The sequence below is a fragment of the Tiliqua scincoides genome, chromosome 1 (genome assembly GCF_035046505.1).
Source record: "Tiliqua scincoides isolate rTilSci1 chromosome 1, rTilSci1.hap2, whole genome shotgun sequence".
Classification (NCBI taxonomy): domain Eukaryota; kingdom Metazoa; phylum Chordata; class Lepidosauria; order Squamata; family Scincidae; genus Tiliqua; species Tiliqua scincoides.
In genome coordinates this window covers 170,608,561-170,630,319 of record NC_089821.1, presented here as the reverse complement: position 1 = coordinate 170,630,319, position 21,759 = coordinate 170,608,561, and the positions used below count along the sequence as shown (strand labels likewise).

The window sequence follows — 21,759 nt, the reverse complement described above, 5'->3', positions numbered from 1 at the left end:
TCTGTCTCTCTTGCACTCTTGAACTCTGAGTAAGGAAGAGCTGCTGATGAGCCATATTCAAAATAACAGAAAGGCAGCAAGAAATGCCAGAAAGATTTGTTTTCTAAAAAGAATATTTTATTAAGGAGGATAAAAAGCATTGTTTAAACAGTCTGAATAAAGATGGCTTTCTGTATTCTCTGTCTCCTCTGGCTCAAAGTCATCCGGGTCTTGTGTTAACTGGTCAGTATCTTCATCTGAAGTGGAAGGTCGTGTTAGGATGATTCGAGGTATCTTGGGTACCATGAAAAAGAGTGGGGAGGGGGAGGAGAAGAGATGTGAATTGCACAAGAGAATCTAGGTAAGTGACTTTCAACCCTTTTCATCTCATGGCACACTGACAAGGCACTGATATTATCAAGGCACACCATCAGTTTTTTTGACAAGGCACACTGCACTACAACCATGGGGTTCACATTCCCCAATGGCCCTATTAATAAGTGACCCACAAACTCCCATGGTACACCTATGGATCATTCGTGGCACACTAATGTGCTGTGGTACAGTGGTTGAAAATCGCTAATTGCAGTAAAGCTGAAAAAAATTCACAAAAAAAGCCCTTGAAAATTCTCCCAGTTTTTGATGCCAGATATTCTTACAAAGCTTGAATGTTCTCCAAATTTGGATATCTGTGTTTGACACACCCACTGCATATTTCATGTCAGGATTCAATATCTGGGCAATTGATATTTTGCAGCTTCTGATATGCAAAGATATTTAGTATTGGATAGTTGATACAAAATTGTATATCAGTGTTTTTCAAACTTCCAGAAATCTTTCTCGCCTCATACTGATGACAGCAAAGGAATCTCGGTACACCTGCCATCAAATCCATGCATAAATGAATACACAAGCTAAGGCATTACTAGCCAAATGCATGTGGCAGGTCCTGTGTTTTACTGGTAAATGTACATATTTTTTTATTTGATGCTGGCCTCCCAAAATATAAAGTGTATTTCAGCAGTTATTGAAATATTTGAACTTGGGAATCAGAATCCATTAATATGAAACAGAATTCTCCCTACAGAAAAGTTAATCTGTTTAGTCAAAATCGTAAATGCTGAAGTAAGACTGTATTTTTAATTTTTTTGCAAATATTTGGATTTCTGAAGATATCCTTCACTGTATGTCTGAAAGATGTCCTGCACTGCTTGAAATAAATTGCTTTGCAGGAAATTAGTTTGTATTAGTTTGCTTTAGAAAAAAGAATAATCAATTCAAACTATTGCTAAACACTGTCTAAAGTGTATCTGCATGTTTTAGATGAGAATAACTCATCTAACAGTGACATCTGCTGGGTTGTTGAAAAAAGAAAAGTCAGCCCAAGAACCAGACATCTGCCTGGAAGAAAATTTAAAGTGAGAGCAAAAAGTGAGACAGTTTGACTATACAATATTTAACAAATATTAGTTATGTATGCTTTGGCACTATGATTTTTAATGCATCATTTTCATCCCTCACCATTACTTACCGTTATAACATGGTTTATTGTCTGGAATGGGCCACTTTTTGTCACTGTCTCAACAGGACCAGAATCAGGTGTACTGGGTTCCGAATTAATGGCATCCTTTAAAAAAAAAAAAAAAAAGGTAGAATAAGCATTTTAACTTTTCAAGGATTGTTAAAACAGATGAGCAGACTTGTAACCATATCTTTTCTCGCACAGGTGGAAAAGCAGCGGGCAGGAGAGGGGGAATTTGAATGGGGAAAAATGCCATAGGGGAAAGAGTTAAGCATCTCTTTCCTTCTGTTCCCCATCCTTTCAAAATAAATGGTTGGCAACCTTCAGTCTCAAAAGACTATGGTATAAGCCTACAGCACCTGGTATTCCCAGGCAGTCTCCCATCCAAGTACTAACCAGGCCTGACCCTGCTTAGCTTCTGAGATCAGACGAGATTGGGCATGTGCAGGGTAAAAAATAAGGGAAAAGATGCACACAAATGTGTGCCATGTCTAATTTGAGCCTGAGAAGCACACATGCAACACTGCTTCATATAACAACACCTTCAAAGCATGAGACTACACCCACAACCTACTCCTGAATTTGAACACTTGATTAAAATGCATTTTTGTAACAAGGGAAAAAATGCAGTCCCAGTACTTTTGTAGCCCAATTTTAAGTCAGGTAGCAACTTGGTTTTTGGTCGTATTACCTTATAGACCCATGATATACAAGGGGTGCCTTCGGCTGAATCACATCAACAGTCCCCCTAATCACAGTGTCTTTTCACTCACATTGCCAAAAATCTTGGGACAGGCCAGAAAAGGATACTGGGGCTTTCTATATATTACAAAGCATAAGTTCTCCCCAGATTGCTTCCAACACAGATGTTATTGCCCTGTGTTCAGCTGGCATCTTGACATTGCTTAGTATGCTGTATTTCTACTTTTCTTTACTTCTGCTGCTAACAGCACAGTGTCATGAAATTCAAAAAGTTGCATTTATTTACAGAGCAAGACCTTCACTTAGAAAGAAAAAAAAAAGCAGTCACAGGACAGTCCCATTGAAATCAACAGTTCAACTACCTTTTTCCCCTGGTTTCAATGGGAGTTGAGGATAACTAACTTTCTCTTGACCATACTAGCAAGGATACTAAAATCTCAATACCTGCAACACTACATCATCAGATTCTACCCCAACAATGTCGATTGGGCCATCTTTGGATACATGTGCTATTAAAATTCCCTGGGGAGGAAAAAAAACACACACACACAGAATTTTAGACTCAGAAGTTGATCATATTAGCCAGATTTCACAAAGCCAAAAGGAAAGAAACTGCAACTAATGACACGGAAGCCAGATATTTTGGTTGGCACGAACACATAAATTAAACCCAGCGTTCCTGGGTTAAGACAGAGCAAATAATTGCAATAGGACACCTACCAATTACCCTGTAGGTGGAAAAGAAAGATGGAACTTGAGGATATGAATGGAAGCATTCAAGTGTGGCATAATGATAACACACTGTCCAAAACAGGACGGAGCAACCGCAGATGTGAACAGATGGGCCAGAAAGTTGTTGGGCTCATGTGTAAGCTTCCAAAGGCGTCACCCTAAATTTAGGTGAAAACGAGTTTGGCAATGGCCTTTTCAATACATGGCTCTTGGGAAACAGTTTTGTTCACACACCTCTTAAAAGTAATAGGTTGGATTCAAAGGGGGCCCATCTGCATGCAGAAGATGTCTTCCACTCACAGAAGGGCTGCTCTCCACTCGGCACTAGAACATTGCTCAAGAAAAGTAAAAACCAAATCCAGAAATGCTCCACCGCTTGCGCAAGAAGTGGCATAACTGTGACTGAACTTACCTATTATAGCTCTGCATGAACTCTTATGCAAACATTTGCTGAACAGTGCTAATGGCTTTCTCCTTCTGCTCATGGCCCTTTGAATCTCTGACCCAATAATTATTTTCTTCTAGGTCACTTCACAAAAACGTGGTCACCGATTCTGTCATTCTGGGATTCAACGTGTGACTAGACTTTTGCTCTTGTCATTAAAGCTACCGTAATATACCGCTACAGGCTTTCAGAGTGAGAGACTATGGCAAACCAAGACTAGCATCAGTGAAGGACAATCTCAGATTCTCATGACAAGACCAGTCAAGAAATGTGTGAGTAGTGAAATGCACCTCATCGTTTTCTTTACATGGAGATGAGCCCTTTCCACCAGCAATGCTAATACCAAGACTCCCCATTTGACTGCACACAGTAATGGTTATCTGGAAAAGAATGATAGTGAACATTGAATGGCTGGTCACAAGTAAACACAGCATCCTACTAGACAGGCTACCACCACCAGTGAAACCCGCGTGGACACACATGATAATGCAAAACTGTTCAGTTCAAAATGAATGAAGTACCCACAGTGCCTGTGCTGCAGTTCGTGACAAGTTGTTTTTTTTATGGTGGCTACATGCCGACAAAGGAACAGTTGTGCAGCACAAGTGGCAGTCCAATTACATGAATTCTAAAGGTGTATTTGGTTTTGATTCTGTAGCTCTGAAGTCATGGAAGCAGTGGCAAGGAACCAGGGAGAGCCCTTCAGCAACTGTGCTCACCTAAACCTTCTGAGTTGACCCTCACACCTCTTTGCAGTTCCCTGCATCTTGTGAATTGGGATGCAGTGTGCCTGAACCGATATCAATTGCTTTTCCCCACCTGAAAAACTAGCCGATCAACATAAAGCTACAGAACGTAATTTGAGTGCTTTGAGATGGTGTAAGGAATGCATGCCTTTTGACAAGGATTTTCCCTGGTCATATCAATGTATCACTCACTGAATACCCACTGAAGGCTAAGAATATTGTATGATAAGTATTGGAAGGTTCTAGAGCAGAGGTGCTCACACTTTTTTGGCTCAAGAGCTACTTTGAAACCCAGCAAGGCCCAGAGATCTACCAGAGTTTTTTTACAATGTTCGCGCCATCATAACATATAACATTTATATGTACAATGTATGTTGGTGTACCTTGCATAACTGCATGAGCCAATATTGCACAACACAACATAATTAACTATAAACATTTTTTTGTAATTACTTGAGTTTACTTTGATGACTTGCACTGAAGTGAATCAGCCAAGGATGCATAGTCGGACAGTAGCTGCTGACAGCCAGCCTCAAGCACACTTCCAAATGTTCATCAGTCATGGTGGACCGGTACTTGGACTTAATGATCTTCATGTAGGAAAAGGCTGACTCACATAAATAAGTGGAGCCCTTCCTGCCTCAGGTGCTCTTATATCCCTGAGGGCCCTATTGCCTTCAAGTGGCTGCAGCTGTGCAGCACACTCTGCTGGATGCCCAGGCCTTACCCTTAAAGGGGCCACTGCTGACACCACATCTACCTCCTCACCAGATCTTCCTCGATTCCAATACAAGTGGGGGGGGGGAGCAGATCTCTATACAGACCAGTGCAAAAACAGGGGAAAGGTGTGGGGGAGGGAAGATCTCTGTATAGACATCACAGCAAGACCAGTGCAAAACCCCTTGCACACAGAACCAACAGATGGAAGTTGGGGGGGGGCAGATCTCCATACATACCAGTGCAAAAACAGGGGAAAGGTAAGTCAGCCCCAGTAGAGTCAATTGGGCTCACTCCCAGGGATGCGTGGATGGGAGAGAAGCCTGCCAGCGGCTCCTCTCCCAGGGAGGAGCCTGCCAGGTGCTCACTCCCTGGGCTCGCTCCCTGGGCTCACAAGCCTGCCAGGGGCTCACTCCTAGGGATGCGTGGATGGGAGAGAAGCCTGCGATCGACTCATTTCACCTCGAGATTGACTGGTAGCTCACGATCGACATATTGGGCAGCCCTGTTCTAGAGATACCTTCAGTTGACGAATGGTGGGTAAAGATATTGGATTTGGCTGAAATGAACAAACTTACGATTTGTCTTAAAGAGAAGTCAGTAAAGACTTTAATCACCAGTTGGAAACCATTCATGGACTTCCTGTGTGCGAAGGGGAAAATGGGTCTAATGAATTATGGATTCAATCAGTAGATAACTGATACACACTTTTTTCTGTGGATAAAAATGTATTTTAGAGATAACCAATATTCTGTTTAAGATATATCTAATATGCAATTTGATTTTGTGGAAGAACAAAGTAATGTCAATTTAGAGCTCCACACTTGCCACACAACTTTCAATACCCGTTTTCATTTTTATTTTTATTTCATTTTCAAACTTTCTGAGTTTGTACTTGTTAATTTCTGGTGTTTTAAAGTAAAATTATAATTTTAAAAAAAACTCAACTGAAGGCTGTCACAAATGTCTTAGATGTTTTTTCATTTGGTATTCCAGTTCTAGTGCACTGAAAACCAGTACAATATTGGTTAAATAAATGTGCTTTGTTTTAATCAAAGCAAATGAAATCAAAGTTAATAGAACTGACATTCTAAAACTGACACATTTTTCACCAGGGTATCATCAATGTCAATTGCAACAACTCTACCATCATCTGAACTTAAAAGTTCCTGAAGCACAGGCCCTGTGAAGTTACCTTAGACAAGAAAACAACCGTGAAATAAAAGATGGAATGGTAAATGTTTATACTGTCTATTATGAAATACAATGCCACATTATCTATTATCTTTCAATTCAGTGATAACAAAAAGCAGGAACCAAGGGCACCTCATAGCAAGAGAAAAGGATGGAGGCTGTTGGAAGCCTGGTGCAACGGTTCCTCAGGAGCACCCAACTCTCTGACGAGCTTATTGGCTCTACTCACTAAGGGCAGAACTACACATTACACTGGAGATCTGTATTTGGTACTCCCAACAAGATTTCTTTTTGTAAAGATAGCCACAGGACAAGTTTTTACAGTTAAGCCCACAGTTTTCCTTTTGAGCTAAAAGCAACACTCGGGGAAGTGTTGGCATCCTTCAGTCTCTGAAGACTATGGTAACGCGCTCTGAATAGTGTTCTGGAACAGAGTGTCCTCTCCAGTGCGCGAAGCCTGGGTAAAATAGGTATGGAGGATAGGCTGTTACCCATGCAGCAAATCCCCCCTCTCCACATCGCTGAAATGGTCCAATGGAAAGGCAGAAGCCAATACGGTTGGTTCCAGCGGCGTCGCAGGAGTTGCCAGAACGTGACTGTGTTCAGCCATGAACTGCCTCAGGGACTCCGGCTCCGGATTTTGCCTTGAGGTTGACTCCTGAAGCCTTTTCCATAACTGGATGTAGCCACAAGGCAGTGGAGGTTTGGGATCAGAGTTTTCCTTCTCTCAGATGAGCTGCCTTCCCAGGCTAACGAGTCCCATCTACCCGATGGCTGTTTAGTCGCCTCTTACAACAAGTACAGCCAAACTGAGGGCCTATTCTTATCCCCAGCCCCCAGGGGAAGTACTCGGAGGAAAGGATTAGACCTGCTCCCCCTTGCACTGTGGCAATATTATGGTTTTGTGTGTGCGTGTGTGGTTTTAAGCGACAGACAGGTTTTTAATATGTTCATCTTCGGGAGAACATAATTCTGAAACCAGCTTTTAAAACCTTGCTTAGAATTTTGCCTTAATACTGAAATCTCAAACACATACAAGGAATGGAAATGTTGCCTCTGCCAGAAAGGTACATGGATTTTAAGTTATGGATGGTATATAATTACCTGCTTTGATTCTAGGATGAAATGAAATGAGGATGAAATGAGCCTTCTTCATGATAATGTGTTACCTTCAAGGGTGGCTGGGTTCCATCTGCTGCTCCCGGGACTTGTTCCTTGGTTTCCTTTGAAAACCTGTTGGCCTCTGTTGGGAATTCGCTCTTCACTGCAGCTGGACCTTGCTGCTTATTGCAGACCCCTGGGAAGGCTTTTACCTTGGTTGCTGCTTTCGGCCTGTCCTGCTGAAGAGCACCTCTAGTGGTTCTTGGATCTCGAATGTTATTGCTAGAGTCAAAGAGACTCCCTGAGAATTTGGATACCGGCTCCTGTTTTGTATCATTGTTGTAAACAGACAGACACAGACAATCATTGTAAGAGGACAGCAGATACTAATAAAGTTGACTTGAACTGAAAGCAGGGCACTTCAAATAAAATGAGAATGCCTCAGATCACGTTCACCAAGTCAGGAAAAAAAACCATCAGGGGAGTACCAAGTTGCATCAAAAAATGCAGTTCAGAGTCAGACATATCACACATCTAGTATCTAAGGGAAGAGTGGTCGGAAGACAGCAAAGGACTTCAGTGCTGCTTCATATTCTACAAATTCTAAGACCCTCATATAAGCACATGATGCAGCTTTATATGAAGTCAGATCATTTCCTAATCGAGTTCAGGATTGGCAATGCTGCCAGGGTTTTCATGGCCTGGTAGCAGCCAGGGTTTTCAAGACAGAGGTCTTTTCTAGCCCTTGCTAAAAACAACACAGATTGAACCTGGAATTTTCTACATGCCAACCATATACTCTATCGTTGAGCTCTATCATATCTCCAAAATGGGACCTTAACTAAAGATTTGGAAAACAATCCTTTCATCTGAAAGTCGGATTTCATAGCTCTATAAGACTCTGAAAGACCGAAGTGCGGCAACTGTCAATCAAGAGTGAACTTCAGCATTTTCCAATTCTTCCTGTCAATGACTGGATACTAAAAAATGTTACTTTCACCAGAAAAGCAACAAGAATTGCTGAGACACCAACACACACAGCCTTCTGCTAGTGGTGCTGAAACAAATTCTTTTGTCAAATAGTGACAAAATAATCTAGTGAGTATTTAGTAGGGTGGGGAAGCACACTGCTTCCTTTATTTTTATAAGACACATGAAAGATGCTGGCAGTCACCAAATGACATTTTTGTATGGGGGAAGCAGCATTTTTACTGCACCTAGAAGCCAGTTAGGAGTCACACTGAAAGAAGGAATTGGAATTTGAATCTGATCCATTCTCTTCCCTTCCACAACCACACATATATAAGCACTGCCTCAAATGAAGGCAGGGTGGAACTAAGATGTGCCAAGGCCCAAGATTACTTGAGAGCTATGGCCTTTCCCAACTCAGGTCCACAATACTTACACATCAGTAGCTTCTGGTTGCTTGGATTCTTTTAAACGTGCTGTCAGATCTCCAGAATACAGCTGCCAGTGCAATTGTGGACATTTGCAACAGTATGAAGTCAATTTTGGCACACACGTCTGGTGTATTTCCAGAATGTAAGACTTTAGGGAAGTCATTCAGAAAATGACAGCCAATATAGAAGCACATAAGTTGCATTCAGTATAATGCTTCCATGAATGGACATGTTCTCCATGAACGCAAGCGCCTTCTGAGAAAGGTGGTATTCTGCTCACGCAAAATGCCTCTCACAGAAGAACCCAGGCATGAGGGGAACTCTCCTTTTGTTCAGAGAAATGACTTGTATTCTCAGAGTGAGCTTCTGTTCATGGAAGTGTTACTCTGAATGCAACTCTGGTTGCATTCTCCTGTAGATTTAGATCTGAGACAGAATCACTATTGTACCACATGGTACCCAACACACATAAATGTAGAATTTTTAATTTTCATAAGTGAGAATATGGATTCAGAAGGGCACAGACCACACAGCGCCAGAGTGAAACTTACATCCTCATCCGGATCCTCGAGTTCCTCAGCTTCTTGCTCAGGACTGATTCGTCCTTCTTTCCATTTCTCATTGGCTGAGCTGAATTTGTACAGGCCACATCCTTGGACACTCTCCTTCCCCTTCAAAGAGGCCCGGTGAGAGCCCTGTGAATTCCAGTTGTGACTGCCATGTAGCTTAGGAGACTTTGGAAGCCACTTCACAGAGTCCTGCAAGAAAGGTGAAAGCAGTCATCAGATTTAATTCAGCATATGCCTACACAGAAATGGATGTTAATGAAGTGGGTATCAGCTAGAGCTGAGGGCTTCCCGCTCAGGTTAACAGTCCAGACAAATCATCCTGTGGCTTTATGAATAACCACGCAAACCATCTGTTGTCAGAAGTGAATGGGCAATGGAGTCTCCACCTGAGGACTAAAACGTTGACCAGGTGAGCCAAATAGAAGGCACGGTAGCCTGCACAAAATGAACAGACAAAAAGGAAAACACATGAGATGCAAAACAGATTTTGTAACAATACTTGTGGACAACAGTGTGTCTTCTTTCCACAGTGCCCTGATGGAGATTTAAACTGATGGAGATTTAAAGATGTTGGACAGAATAAATCAATACCTTGTACACCTTAAGAGATTTTTCTCCTCCATTCCTATGTTGGCACCTCCCTCTTCTCTGAAGGAGAAGTAACTCACAGTAACTCACAGTAACAAGATGACCACAATGTCTTTTCACAATGTCTGTAGTAATTGGCAACTCCAGTGTTATGGGGAAGAGATACCATCCCATGAGCGCTTTCACCCTGCCCTGTTCTCTCCAAATCCTCATCATTGGCACAACTTATGTATACAAGCCTGGATGAGCTATAGTTGGGTCACATAAATCCTCCCAACTCCTTAAGACTTTTATAAAATTCAGACCTTTGGGAGACATGCACCAGACCCACCTCTGCTTCCCTTAACATCCAATCTGGTGAAGAGTTCTGGAGAACTTAAGATTTTGTTGGGAGAGGGGGAGTTGGTTCTAATAAGGGTATTATGAGAATGTGGCTTTTAAGTTAAAACAGATTCTTCTCAACTAATAGTTTAACTAATATACACTTTACATATTGTTAACAGTTCAAGAGAACCTACTTTTGGTGACTTATTGGAATGTTCATATGACAAAGGTGGGAGACACAGCATTTTTCAAGAAATATCCAAGGTGGCAACTTGGGTTTTTTTGGTTTTCTTTCAAGATAATCTAGCTCTATGCAGTTAGAGTCCTGCTCTGTTATTTTACAAGGCAAGATTGATAACCTCTTAATCCTTTTTTTCTACATTCAGACAACAGGTATATCTAGTCATCAGTGTCTCTCTCACAACAATATAACTTTTTCTTTGAATTCTCAACTCTCATTCTTTTATTTTCCAGCAAGCTGGGCATTTCAGCACATGCCAAGTCTTTTAGACCATCTTTTAACTGAAATTTGAATGACACACTTTTCTGTTTCTAGCTTTTTTCAAACTACCCATCACCCCAGGGAAAGGGTAGATTATCACAATAAATCCAGAATATCTCATAATCGCAATCAGAGCTTGTAAGATCTTATTCTCTATCAGCAAGACAGACATACTCAGGAATTCAGCAAGTTTGTAACAGGAAAAAAGGGGACAACATGTCAAAGATGAATAGATTTTCCATGGTTTTCAGGAAGATTTGGTTCAGATTAATTCAACTTTCTTGATTTATATAATAATAATAATAATAATAATAATAATAATAATAATACAGGTATTTATATACCGCCCCTTGGTCGTCAGATTTCTCCTCAGGCTTTATTCAAGGCGGTTTACATGGACAGGCTGATTAAATCCTCGTAGGGATCTTTACAATTGAAAGAAGGTTCTATCTTTCAAGAACCACAACAGTCCAGATGTTTCACTCTGATCTGGTTCTGGCATCCATCCTCCCACGTTCAGAGCAGATGGAATAACTCGGCTCAGCTTGTCAGCTGCTTCAAGGTCGCACGGTGCCGGTGGCCTCGAACTGGTGACCTGTGGATGTTATCTTCAGGCAAATGGAGGCTCTACCCTCTAGACCAGACCTCCTGCCCAATATATATTAATTAATATATTAATTATTATTAATAATTAATTTCCTCCTCCTGCCCATTAATTTCCTTCTCAATTTCCTGCCCATTAATTTCCTCCTCCTGCCCATTAATGTGAATATATATATTAATGTGAATATATTCACATTAATGGAGCTTGTAGCATTTCTGGTCTGTAAGGGCACCATCTAGTGGTTTCTGTTGCATATCCTCTTTCCATTTATAAAATAAGGCACAAGAGCTTAACCTGACTAGGTTTTCTCAACTTGTTTTAGACTTTGAGGTGTAATTACATCTCCGGAATCCTTTATTAGCCAAGAACAGTAACATATTGTTCCCCACTAGGAAACAGACTCTATTGTGAGTATGTTTGTCCAGCATTCTCAAGAACGCTGAGAAACTTTTTACCCCTCAGCAATTTGAGATAAATGGGTCACCTGATGTAACGGAATGCAGGTCTTAAGTCATTCATATATACTGTATGAGAAGGGTCTTGTGTTTTATTTGCATGTTGGTTTGTGTCCTTTCAACATTGACTCATCATGTCTACTCACAAGAGTCTCTCAACTGCAGTTGGCCCTACTTAGGTCTCAGGTTACCAGATATGAAGTTGTACATTGTGAGGTAAAGGATTTTGTGGTAATTCTTGCAATACCCTGGGTAAGGCACTCCAAAGGAGAGGAAGAAAGCTAGGAACAGAGACATACAAAATCTCTGGTATGGGATGGCATCAAGTGACCACAATGCCTGCTGATCAAGAATAGGAGAGCAGTTGAACTGGTAGACATGGAAAGACATGTAGCTTTAAGGCTAGATGAAGTCACCTCTCATGATATGTATCTGCTAAAGTGGATCTGAGTTGAAGTATCAGATGTTGAGATTTGAAAACACTATAAACCAAGAGATATGTTGTTTATACAGTAGTTTAAAAGTGAATTGAACCATGTTTTGATTACTGTACATAGTAAATATTGTATTGGACCTGCCACTCCTTAGGTTTACCAGATCATCCTGATCCTTCCCATACCATCTTCACCAGCAAGCTTGCAGGCACCAAACACACAGGAGAGGCTGTAGCTCATGACAGACTAGCAAGATTGTAAAACATGCTGGGTTGGAATAATCTGAGAATGGACAAAGCCAAAGTGATGCGATTTTCATTAGCCACTCAGACAACCCACAGTGGCAAAGATAATAAAAGGTTAGACGCCATCTCCAAGCCATGATTTCCATCAGTGGGCCCACAAAGCCTAGCCCTCTTTCCTCCTAACCCAGAACCAGGCCACAAGCTGCCTGGGGAAAGATCTTGTGAGTGAAAGATACTGGCCTCCATGCTGATTTTCCATTCCCAAGACCAAAGGGATTTTGGTCTTTCCCCTGTGGCAGAAGACATCTAGCACGTGGTGACTTTCTACAGTCTGCACATAACCAGCCAGTCATCTAGTTTTCCTTTCCAACTGGCAAAAATCAGAGAACAATAGGATTCTGCTAAGCGCTTGCAAAACAATAGAAATTGCAATGGTTGCATGCATACCTTGGAAAGTAGTCTTGGCCAGTAATTGCCTGTATCCATCTGTGATCGGCAGAGAACACAGGCTAGAGTTATCTAGGGTCGTGGTTTTCAAACTGTGGGTCCAGAACCCACCACTGCATTGTGACCCAATTTTTGTTGGGTTGCAAAACTGACAGAGCAATTATTCTACATGCTTCAAGGCTTAAACAACCTGCTACTTGGGAGAACCACAGCAGCCCAATCACCATTTAGCCACACCCCTTGGCAGTAGCCTCTAGGGCAGTGGTTCCCAAATGTTTTTGACTGATGGCTCCCCACTAGGGCTACAATCCTATACATCAGTGGTCTTCAATCTTTTTTGTGCCACAACCTCCCAAACTAAACAAAATATGAGACTGAGGACTCACCACCAGATCCTGGGACCTGAGACTGGGATACTGCCCCCCTTCTGGAACCTGATCCATCCATCCACCCACTCCCACCCACACTTGCCCCCTTTTCCCCTACTTCATGTGCCTTTACAACAACTCTATGAGATAGTAGCCTGAGCAGGGTCAGCCTTAGGAACTGCAGGGCAAGACAGTGAGAAGAGGCTATACAGGATTATATCAAGAAATCAGTTTTGATAAGGCAGTACCATGATTGGATTGGATCCAAACTCTCTCTTTTAGAGGCTTTGAAAGGTTGCCTTGAGTCCCACTGGGGTCATGACCCACAGGTTGAAGAACACTGCTACATGTTGTATAGGTTGACAGGTATTTCGTGAGGATTCCATGGCTCCCTGGAAAGCCTCAACTCACCATTTGGAAACCACTGCTCTAGGTCCTCTAAAAGTTTGAGAACCACGGATCTAGGGCAAACGTAAATCCAGGATGTCACCTCAGCAAACTCATAGTCCAAGACAAGACCTGGCAGATCAGAGTGCAGAGTCAAGCGGTGCAAGGCGGGAACAGGGGATTGCACCTTGTGAGTCAGGGACTGAGCCTGGCACATTTGGAGTAAAGCCAGGGCAAGGAGGTGGCATCAAGAACGAAGTTCATTGAAGTTCAACCTAACACACACACTTTATTTCAATTATTATTTTGATGCATTTCAGTGTATTCCCAATGACCACTGCAGACAGGGGTGGCAAGCCGAAAACGGGATGACAGGAAGTTGAAAACAGCTGCAATTACCTCCTTTCCTGCTGTGTCTGTTCATTTAGAATGAAGTGTTCATTATCTGGGTTTGCAAAGTGGTCACCCCTCCAGCAACAGAGAGAGAGACACCACATCCCCACCATGCAGATACACATACAACCTCTTCCAATCATTTTATTAGTTATTAAAAGAAAAGTTGTAAAAAATTAGCACTATTATTTCTGGTGCTATTGTATTTATTACAGTCACTATTTAATAGATGTTAGCATGCTTAAAAAAAAAGAACCAGCCTTAGGAACCTTCTGTAGATCTTGGTCTGCAAAGAAAACAAATGGGAAAAAATTCAGGACACCTGTGAAAAATGCTGGTAGGACCCCCTGCCCCCCACCTCCAACTTGCCCTGCATGAAGTTAATCTTCTGGCAAGCAAAGCAATGCTGGTGTGATGTTAACTTTTAATTTAGAACGAAATGATGTGTCTTGGAAAGAGGCTGCATCAGAAGTGCACAGCATGGACTCAGGCCTAAACTGGACATCACAGGGGAAAGCAGGTTGGAAATAGCGAGTGAGGGGCTATCCAGTGTTTTGCACTAAGTGTCATATGTATGACTATATGCCCCCAAGGCACAAGTTATGGGCTGTGGAGCTCCATGCCCCTGGAGAACAGATTTGCTCCCTTGAAGCCATGATTGTTGACCTGGAGAAGCTGAGAAGCAAAGAGGGACCATAGTGAGACTTCCAGGAATGGGGAGATGTCATCCCACCCTCAGACATGCAGCTCTTCAGCTGCCAGGGATGGAAGTCCCAGGACTGGAAGATGTCATTCTGAAAAAGAGGGAAACAATCCTCTAGGAGGGACAATTTCTTCAGATGACTGGCCTAAATCCAGTCACACTAAGGATACTCCTCTGGGAAAGGAGGGAAGAGGGCTTCTTGTAATGGATGAGTCTATAGTCAGGAACATTGAGAGTGGGGTCTGCGATGGATGTGAGGGCTACATGGTGACTTGCCTGTCTTGTGCAAAGGTTCATAGACATCATGTCTCAGACACTGCAGACATCTTGTCTCATGTAGGTAGGCTGGTAGAGTGTTGGGGAGAAGGTAACGGTTGTAGTGCATGTTGGCACCAAAGATGTGGGGAAATGTAGCTGGGTAGCGCTGGAGGTCAAATTTAGGCTTCAAGGTAGGAAGCTCAAAGCCAGGACCCCAAAGGTGTTCTCAGAATTGCTACTTGTTCCACACACAGGGCCAGCTAGGCAGGCGTATCAATGTGTGGATGAGATGGTGGTGTCAGGGAGAGGGGTTTATTTTTGTTAGGCACTGGGTAACATTTTGGGATAAGCTGGACCCGTACAAGAGGGCTGGACTTCACTTGGACTGACACAGAACCAGACTGCTGGCATGCAACATGAATAAAGTGGCAGAGCAGCTTTCAAACTGACCCATGCGGGAAAGCCAAGAGGAGCTGAGTGACATCCAGTTCTCATCTCTATAATGAAAATGGAAAGGTAAGAGAACGGCAAGGTAAGGGCAGAGTAGGATTCAGAGTGGAAGCATGACAGGACGTGACAGCCAGTCCAGCAGAACAAGAGGCTGTGGAGTAAAGGAGCAAATAAGCAGCCCTTCTTAAGGGGCCCCATATACAGGTGCTTTTATGTAAATGCTCAAAGCTTTGGAGCAAAGATGGGAGAAATGGAATGTTTGGCGGCTAGGGAAGTGGTTCCCGAACTGTGGGTCTGTGGCCCACCAGTGGTCCTGACTCAATTTTTGGTGGGTCACAAAACTGACAGTTAAGCTAGACAGACTATGTGCATAAAGGTTAAACAATCTGCTATAGCCATTAGTGGTTGATAAAGCTTTTGTTTGTTTTTAAGGTGGGTCCTGATGCTAAAATGTTTGGGAAACATCTAGGGAAAACAATGATATAATGGGTATAATGGAATGCAATGCATTAATCTGTGGTGCAATGCAGAGAATCAATGGTATAACACAATCCCAGGCTATAAACTCTATAGGAGGAACACAGAGGGATGTGTCTCAATCATGCCCCCCTGGCACCCATTTTCTAGACCAGGGGTCTCTAAACTTTTCAGCCAAACGGCTGCATCAAATACCTGGCACAGTGTTGAGGGCCGGAAAAAAATATTAAATATAAAATTTAAATACATACATTAGATATGAAAATTAGATGAATGAATAAATGAATGGACTCAAATGTCCAGGACTTCTCCAGGCATGAACACAACCCAATAAATAAAGCACACGCACTTAAATGGAACCCCATTCCCCCACCCCACAAGCACAACTCTGGTTGTGTTTGGTCAACTGGGCCAGAGGCTCTCAGGGGATCAGAGGCTGGCCGCGGGCTGGATAGAGGCTGGCTGCGGGCCACATTTGGCCCCCAGGCCAGGGTTTGGAAACCTCTGTTCTAGACTGAAGAGTGCCAAACACGGTAGTCTTTCCCTGTAAGGGAGGTGCCCCAGCCCACTAATCATTTTGGTTGCTCTCTTCTGCACCTTTTACAGTTCCACTATATCTGCAGTTTTCAAACTGTCAGGGAGTTTGAAGACCGCAGTAAGTCCTTGTAGGGGAGGGGAGGCAGGCAGCAGGTGCGGGGGAAGGCAGCGACGCGATCCCCAGGATCGCTAAGTGTAAGCGGAGCAACTGCATTCCACTTCCGAGTTTGCGGAGGTGGAGAGCGATTGCTCCACTTTCACTTTTAGAAGGCTGGGGAGCCCTGCAGATGCTTACGCAGGACTCCCTGCAACCCAGGAAGGCTGCTGCAGGAACTGGTGAGTGCATCCCAGCCCCTGCAGCCCCCCTGAGGGGGTAGAGGCCAGGCTGGGATGTCGCAATGCCCCAGTTTGAATAACTCGGCACTATATCCTTTTTTGAGATGAGGTGACCAGAACTCCAGATGTGGCCTTACCATCAATTTGTACAATGGCAATAGTGACATTGGCTGTTTTATTTTTAATTATCCTGAGCATGGAATTGGCCTTCTTAGTCGCTGTACACCGCGTCGGCACTTCCATCCACCAGCACCCCAAGATCTCTCTCCTGATCCATCAGACAGTTCAGAAAACATTAGCCTATTTGTGATATTTTGATTGCTTGTGTCACAGGAACAATTGTGTTCCATTTTGGCACAAAGCAGCTGCATGCTGCAAATGGGGGCTACATGCCTTGGAGCTCTGAACTTCCTGCCGCTGGTGCAGTGAAACAGGCTGCTTTCCATCAGAATGGGGAGAGAAATGTGCTGCATGAGGCTGACAGGTTCGAGGCCCTTCCTACAACTTGATGGCCTTCCTGGCCAGAGGTGGGGGGGGGCTGAGTTGCAGAGCATTGAAGCCCATGCATGAACTAGGGCAGACGACTTCAACCTTTTTCATGTTACAACCCCAACAAACTGCAGACCCACTGTCAATCCCAGATCCCCCCCAGGACCCTATCTGCCCACACTGCCCCCAGCACCATCCACCCCCCACCCCCATAACGCCCTCCCAGCACCGTTCATTGTAACCAAATATTATTAGAGGGAGCAGAGAATGTTATCATGAAAACGAATTGTAATAAAACTAATAAACTAATTTTTGGTGGTGCTTGTGAAATATCTCACAGAAGCCTTCCAAAAACAATAAAGGCATCCAAAGGTGATCTAATGATGCAGTCTTAAGCCCACCTGCAAGGAATTTCAGTTTTATTGAAATAACTGGGGTTTATTTTCAAGAAATGGGGGGGGGGGTCAGCATTAGTATTTTGTGTTTCAGATTTTGCTTTATTCTTTTTTTAACACTGAAGGCTATTAGCACAATCCCTAAGCACCTGAGCAGGACTGGGACACAGTCTCTTGGTTCCTGAAGAGGTACACCAGATGTCTCCCCCTTTAATGGGTGGCACTTTAGAGCCCAATCCTGAGCTCGGCATTCCAGCTTTCCGCTGGAGCGCACTGTCGCAAACGTGCCATGAGGCACGTCTGCGAGACTTACCACCAGGCCAGCTGCTCAGCTGTCTCACAGACTGCTGAGCCATGGTACAGTTAAGCGGGGGCGGGGAGGGGGCATTCCAGGGCGGGAGAGGCATGGGGGGAGGCTGGAGGTGTGATGGGGAGGTGAGGGGCAGAGAGAGGGCGGGCAGGAGGCATGCCGGGGGGGAGGGAGCGGGGAGGCAGGAGGCGGGTCCGGTGGAGCTGAGCTTTTGGTTGGCTTTTGGCCCATTGCAGGGCTGCTTCCCTTATCCGGGCGAAGGGGGAGAAAGTCCCCTTCTCCTGAGGCACCGCCCGTGGCAGGCTGAGGAGTGCAGGATGCAGCAGCAGCCGTTCTCAGCGCTACTACAGCCGCACGCCCCGGGCAGCTCAGGATTGGGCTGTTAGTCCAGTGGTCTTCAACGTTTCTCATTCCTGTAAATTGCTGCAACCCCACAACTGAGGCTTGGCAACCCCATTAGGGACTCTTTCCAAGGTTGAAGAACACTGAACTAGGGGAAGTACACCTCAGATACAGCACAACCCTCCCCCCCCCAAACCTACTTATCCTTATTTCAAAAGCAGCAAGGGGTGGGGGAAGAGACAGAAAGGGAAATAATCGCTTAGCAATAAGAGACTAGGAACCTTACCTTTTTGTGTCTGCTGCTGCATTGCTGCTTTTCTGCTGCTGGTTAGATTCTCTATCAAAGCTAGAAAAGAAGTTTGACTACAACTCCTGTTTCAGGGCTGTTTCAGAAAGATCCCCATCTCCAAAAGACTGTGTTCCTGTGGTTCAGGGGAGGTTGAGACACTTGAACATGCCATGTTCTGTTGCCTATTTTATCAGGGGATCCGAGATAAGTTTATTATTCCCTTGAGCAGAAAATTCTTGGGCTTGTCACAAACAGAAATGGCCAAGAAACTTCTTTCAGGTGCTAATTCTCAGCTTTTAAGACCAACTGCAAGTTTTTTGGCTGCTGCTTACAAAACCTGGATGGACATTATTAATAATGAGAGGAAATTTTAATTGCTACTCCCTCTTATTTGTTCATAATACCATGATGGCTATTTTATTGTGTTTTAATGTTGCATTTTAATGTTGAATGTATTTTAATGTTGAAATCTTAAATTCCGCCTGTTGTAGGGCGGTATTGTGTGCTTGTTTTTGCTGGTCTTTGACTGCAACAATAAATACAACTACAACTCCCATGATGTAGTGAGACATCAAGTGAACACCACACACAAGAGCCAAACAAGCCTTTTCGCATATTTAACACTGCTACTTCAATTGAGCTATCTGATCTTGGGGCAGGCCTACAACTGCCGCAGAAATGCCTATTGTCTTTTCATATGATGAGACTTGTGTCTTCTCTCAGACTACAGCATGCCACAGTAGTAAAGAAGGACACAACTAGCCAAAGTTCATGTTGCCCAATGGATTCTCTGTTACAGAGTCTGTTCGTGGATGGGAAAAACACAGTACTGGAGATTTGATTCTCCAAGGGTTTCTTACATGACCAGTTCTGGCATAAGAAATGTCTCCCAAATACTGTGTATTAATTAAAAAAACCTACAAGTAAATCTTCTGGAAAGAGTCACTGAAAATGAAAGCCAAGGAAAGCAAGTAATTGCGAGATCTTCCCAAAGGAATAATAAATACAATTTAAAATGATTAAATTTAACATGCAAACTTGCTACGTCAGCAATAGTCTTGAGTTGCAAACACCACAAAGGCAACTTTTAGTCACTCTGTGACAGTTATATGCAACTCTTTCCCTAGGGGAGTGAAGAGCATTGAACATTCAAGTGCAGTTTATTACCACAAGATGTTTGGAGAGCCACTAGCTTAGATCAGTGGTTCCCAAATGTTTTAGCACCAGGACCCACTCTTTACAATGACACTCTATCGGGACCCACCTAGGTTTACCAGACTTTTTAAAAAAAAAGATCTAGAAAGTAGTATTTATTTATAAGTAATAATAATCAGAAGAAAGACCCAGACACTTATCTCCCTGTATTTACACATGCTTGCAAACTGCAGGAGCTCAGCTCCTTTCAGGCAAGTTAGCAGCTACAGTATCTGATTTTTGAATTGCTTCAGGGCTTGAGGAAATTAGTTTCCATCACCCTTTGCCAACCCAACAAAAAGCAGGTTTTGACCCACCAGTGAGTCACCCACAGTTTGGGAACCACTGTCTTAGATGATTTTAAAAGAGGATCAAGTGAATTTGTGGAGGACAAATGCTGTATAACTATCATGCCCCACTTTGCTTCTAAGCGGGAGTTCACATATGCGAGAGCCACACCTTGATGACTGCAATATGAGTTCCACATGTGAAAGCAATCATTGCAGATGAAGGTGGTGCTGAGAAAGCACTACAACACTTTCAACCAAGGCTGTTTATAACTGAAACATTAACTGCAGCTCTACCACTGTATTTGCAGCAGCAGACATGTACGTTTCCAAGCATGGTGGATTACGCACTTTGCCACCTCCTTGGGTTGGTCATTCAGGTCTGTTCTATCAAACTGTAGTAATCTGAGCCTCTACAAACACCACAGTATCCTACTCTGTGGTTCTGATGAATCCAAAAGAGGCAGGTTGAAGCCTTCTCCCCATCACATAGACCCCTATTTCAACATTAGCAAAAATGTAACAGGCTTATAAGCTCCCAAAATCCTCATGTGCCCTACTATCCCAGCACTTCATCTAGTAGTACTGGACCATTAATTAGATTTGAGGAACAATCTAATTGTAACCCAATTACATAGGTTATATGAACTCACTATACCAGTGGTTCTCACACATTTAGCACCAGGACTTTATAGAATGAGAATATGTTAGGACCCACCAGAGTGATGTCATGACCAGAAGTGACATCATCAAGCAGAAAAATGTTTAACAATTCTAGGCTGCTATCTTACCTACACTTACCCAGGAGTAAGTCCTATTTACCATCATTGTTATAAGAATATACACAGTAACTTGTTAAAAGTACAGGTCTGTAACATTTCCCCAAATGCAGTCACATACCATCAAGTCTAATAAAAATAAAATAGTCAAATGAATGGGGAGCCTCCCGAAATAGGCTCACAACCCACCTAGTGCATCCGGACCCACAGTTTGAGAAACACTGCACTATACTATACTTGACAAGAATTTTCAAAGTTAGCACTGGTACCTGTTGCATAAAACTTTGATGCTAAAATGTTGACTATTCTGAGGGGCAAAACTCTTTCAGGTGCTCACATGCAAAGTTGCTAAAACAATGTATTGATAAGCCTGTAAGCCACAGATGCTGTGAAGAAGGTGGGAGAGGTACAGCAGACAACATTACTGAAGCACTTGCCTGCCAGCTTTTAATTTACTTTTGTTCTAAGACACTCAATTCCACATAATTAGTTGCTAAGTGACATTACTTAGCAAAGTTAGCAAATGCATCTATGTCTAAGTTAGCAAAGTTAGCAAATGCATCTATGTCCTACGTGGTGAATCAATATCCAACAGCTGCATCTCGAGTTTTCAGCCTTTGTTCCTTTGCTAATATCAAGCATGCCTTTCAGTTCACTTTTAATTCTTATTATGGTTGTATAACTAGAGGGTAAGTGCATGTTATAACAGGGCTTGTTAGCATGCAGTCTATGCATCTGGGGCTTACTGGGATAGACAGAATAAATGTACATACCAAGCGTTATAACACAGTTCTCCATTTGATTTTCTAACAATCAACTATCATATGCATTTTTGGAGAGGAAAAATGCAAAACAGGATGCTGTGCAATATCTGGAACAAGCCTTCTTGAGCAGTGCATTTGCCTAGTTATACTGGACGCTGTCTGAGAATCTGAGTTTCAAGCCTATATTCATTTTGGAATGCATACAAATAGCTCCATTTTCCTGGAGGTGGTTTAGCAGATGTGAACAGTAACTGTTCATGCCCATTGGTTTAGTTTATTTATTGCATTTGCTTGA

General features: G+C 43.0%; 2 protein-coding genes across 2 annotated transcripts in view; both read right to left on the bottom strand.

The window, feature by feature from the left end:
* Positions 1-120: 120 nt before the first annotated feature.
* Positions 121-9,257, bottom strand: LOC136646351 (uncharacterized). The gene is made up of 6 exons (XM_066622697.1): positions 9,090-9,257; positions 7,207-7,420; positions 3,671-3,760; positions 2,648-2,725; positions 1,511-1,606; positions 121-273 (listed from the first exon to the last, which is right to left on the bottom strand). Exons 1-6 carry the CDS (start codon positions 9,158-9,160, stop codon positions 121-123), a joined length of 702 nt encoding a protein of 233 aa, XP_066478794.1. The 5' UTR covers positions 9,161-9,257.
* Positions 9,258-13,882: 4,625 nt separating this feature from the next.
* LRRC1 (leucine rich repeat containing 1) overlaps positions 13,883-21,759 on the bottom strand; it is an 87,057-nt gene continuing 79,180 nt past the window's right edge. Inside the window, exon 15 of the mRNA XM_066612410.1 lies at positions 13,883-14,140. Within this exon, the coding sequence (XP_066468507.1) occupies positions 14,096-14,140 (45 nt within the window). The 3' untranslated portion in view covers positions 13,883-14,095. The remainder of the gene's footprint in view (positions 14,141-21,759) is intronic.

Bases quoted from the DNA above. Each gene is read 5' to 3' on its own strand.
- LOC136646351 (XM_066622697.1), bottom strand. From the start codon at position 9,160: ATGAGAAATGGAAAGAAGGACGAATCAGTCCTGAGCAAGAAGCTGAGG. The intron at 7,421-9,089 runs GTAAGTTTCACT...CTTTGACTCTAG, and splicing joins TCGAGGATCCGGATGAGGAT to CAATAACATTCGAGATCCAA. The intron at 274-1,510 runs GTAAGTAATGGT...ATGGTACCCAAG, and splicing joins CAATAAACCATGTTATAACG to ATACCTCGAATCATCCTAAC.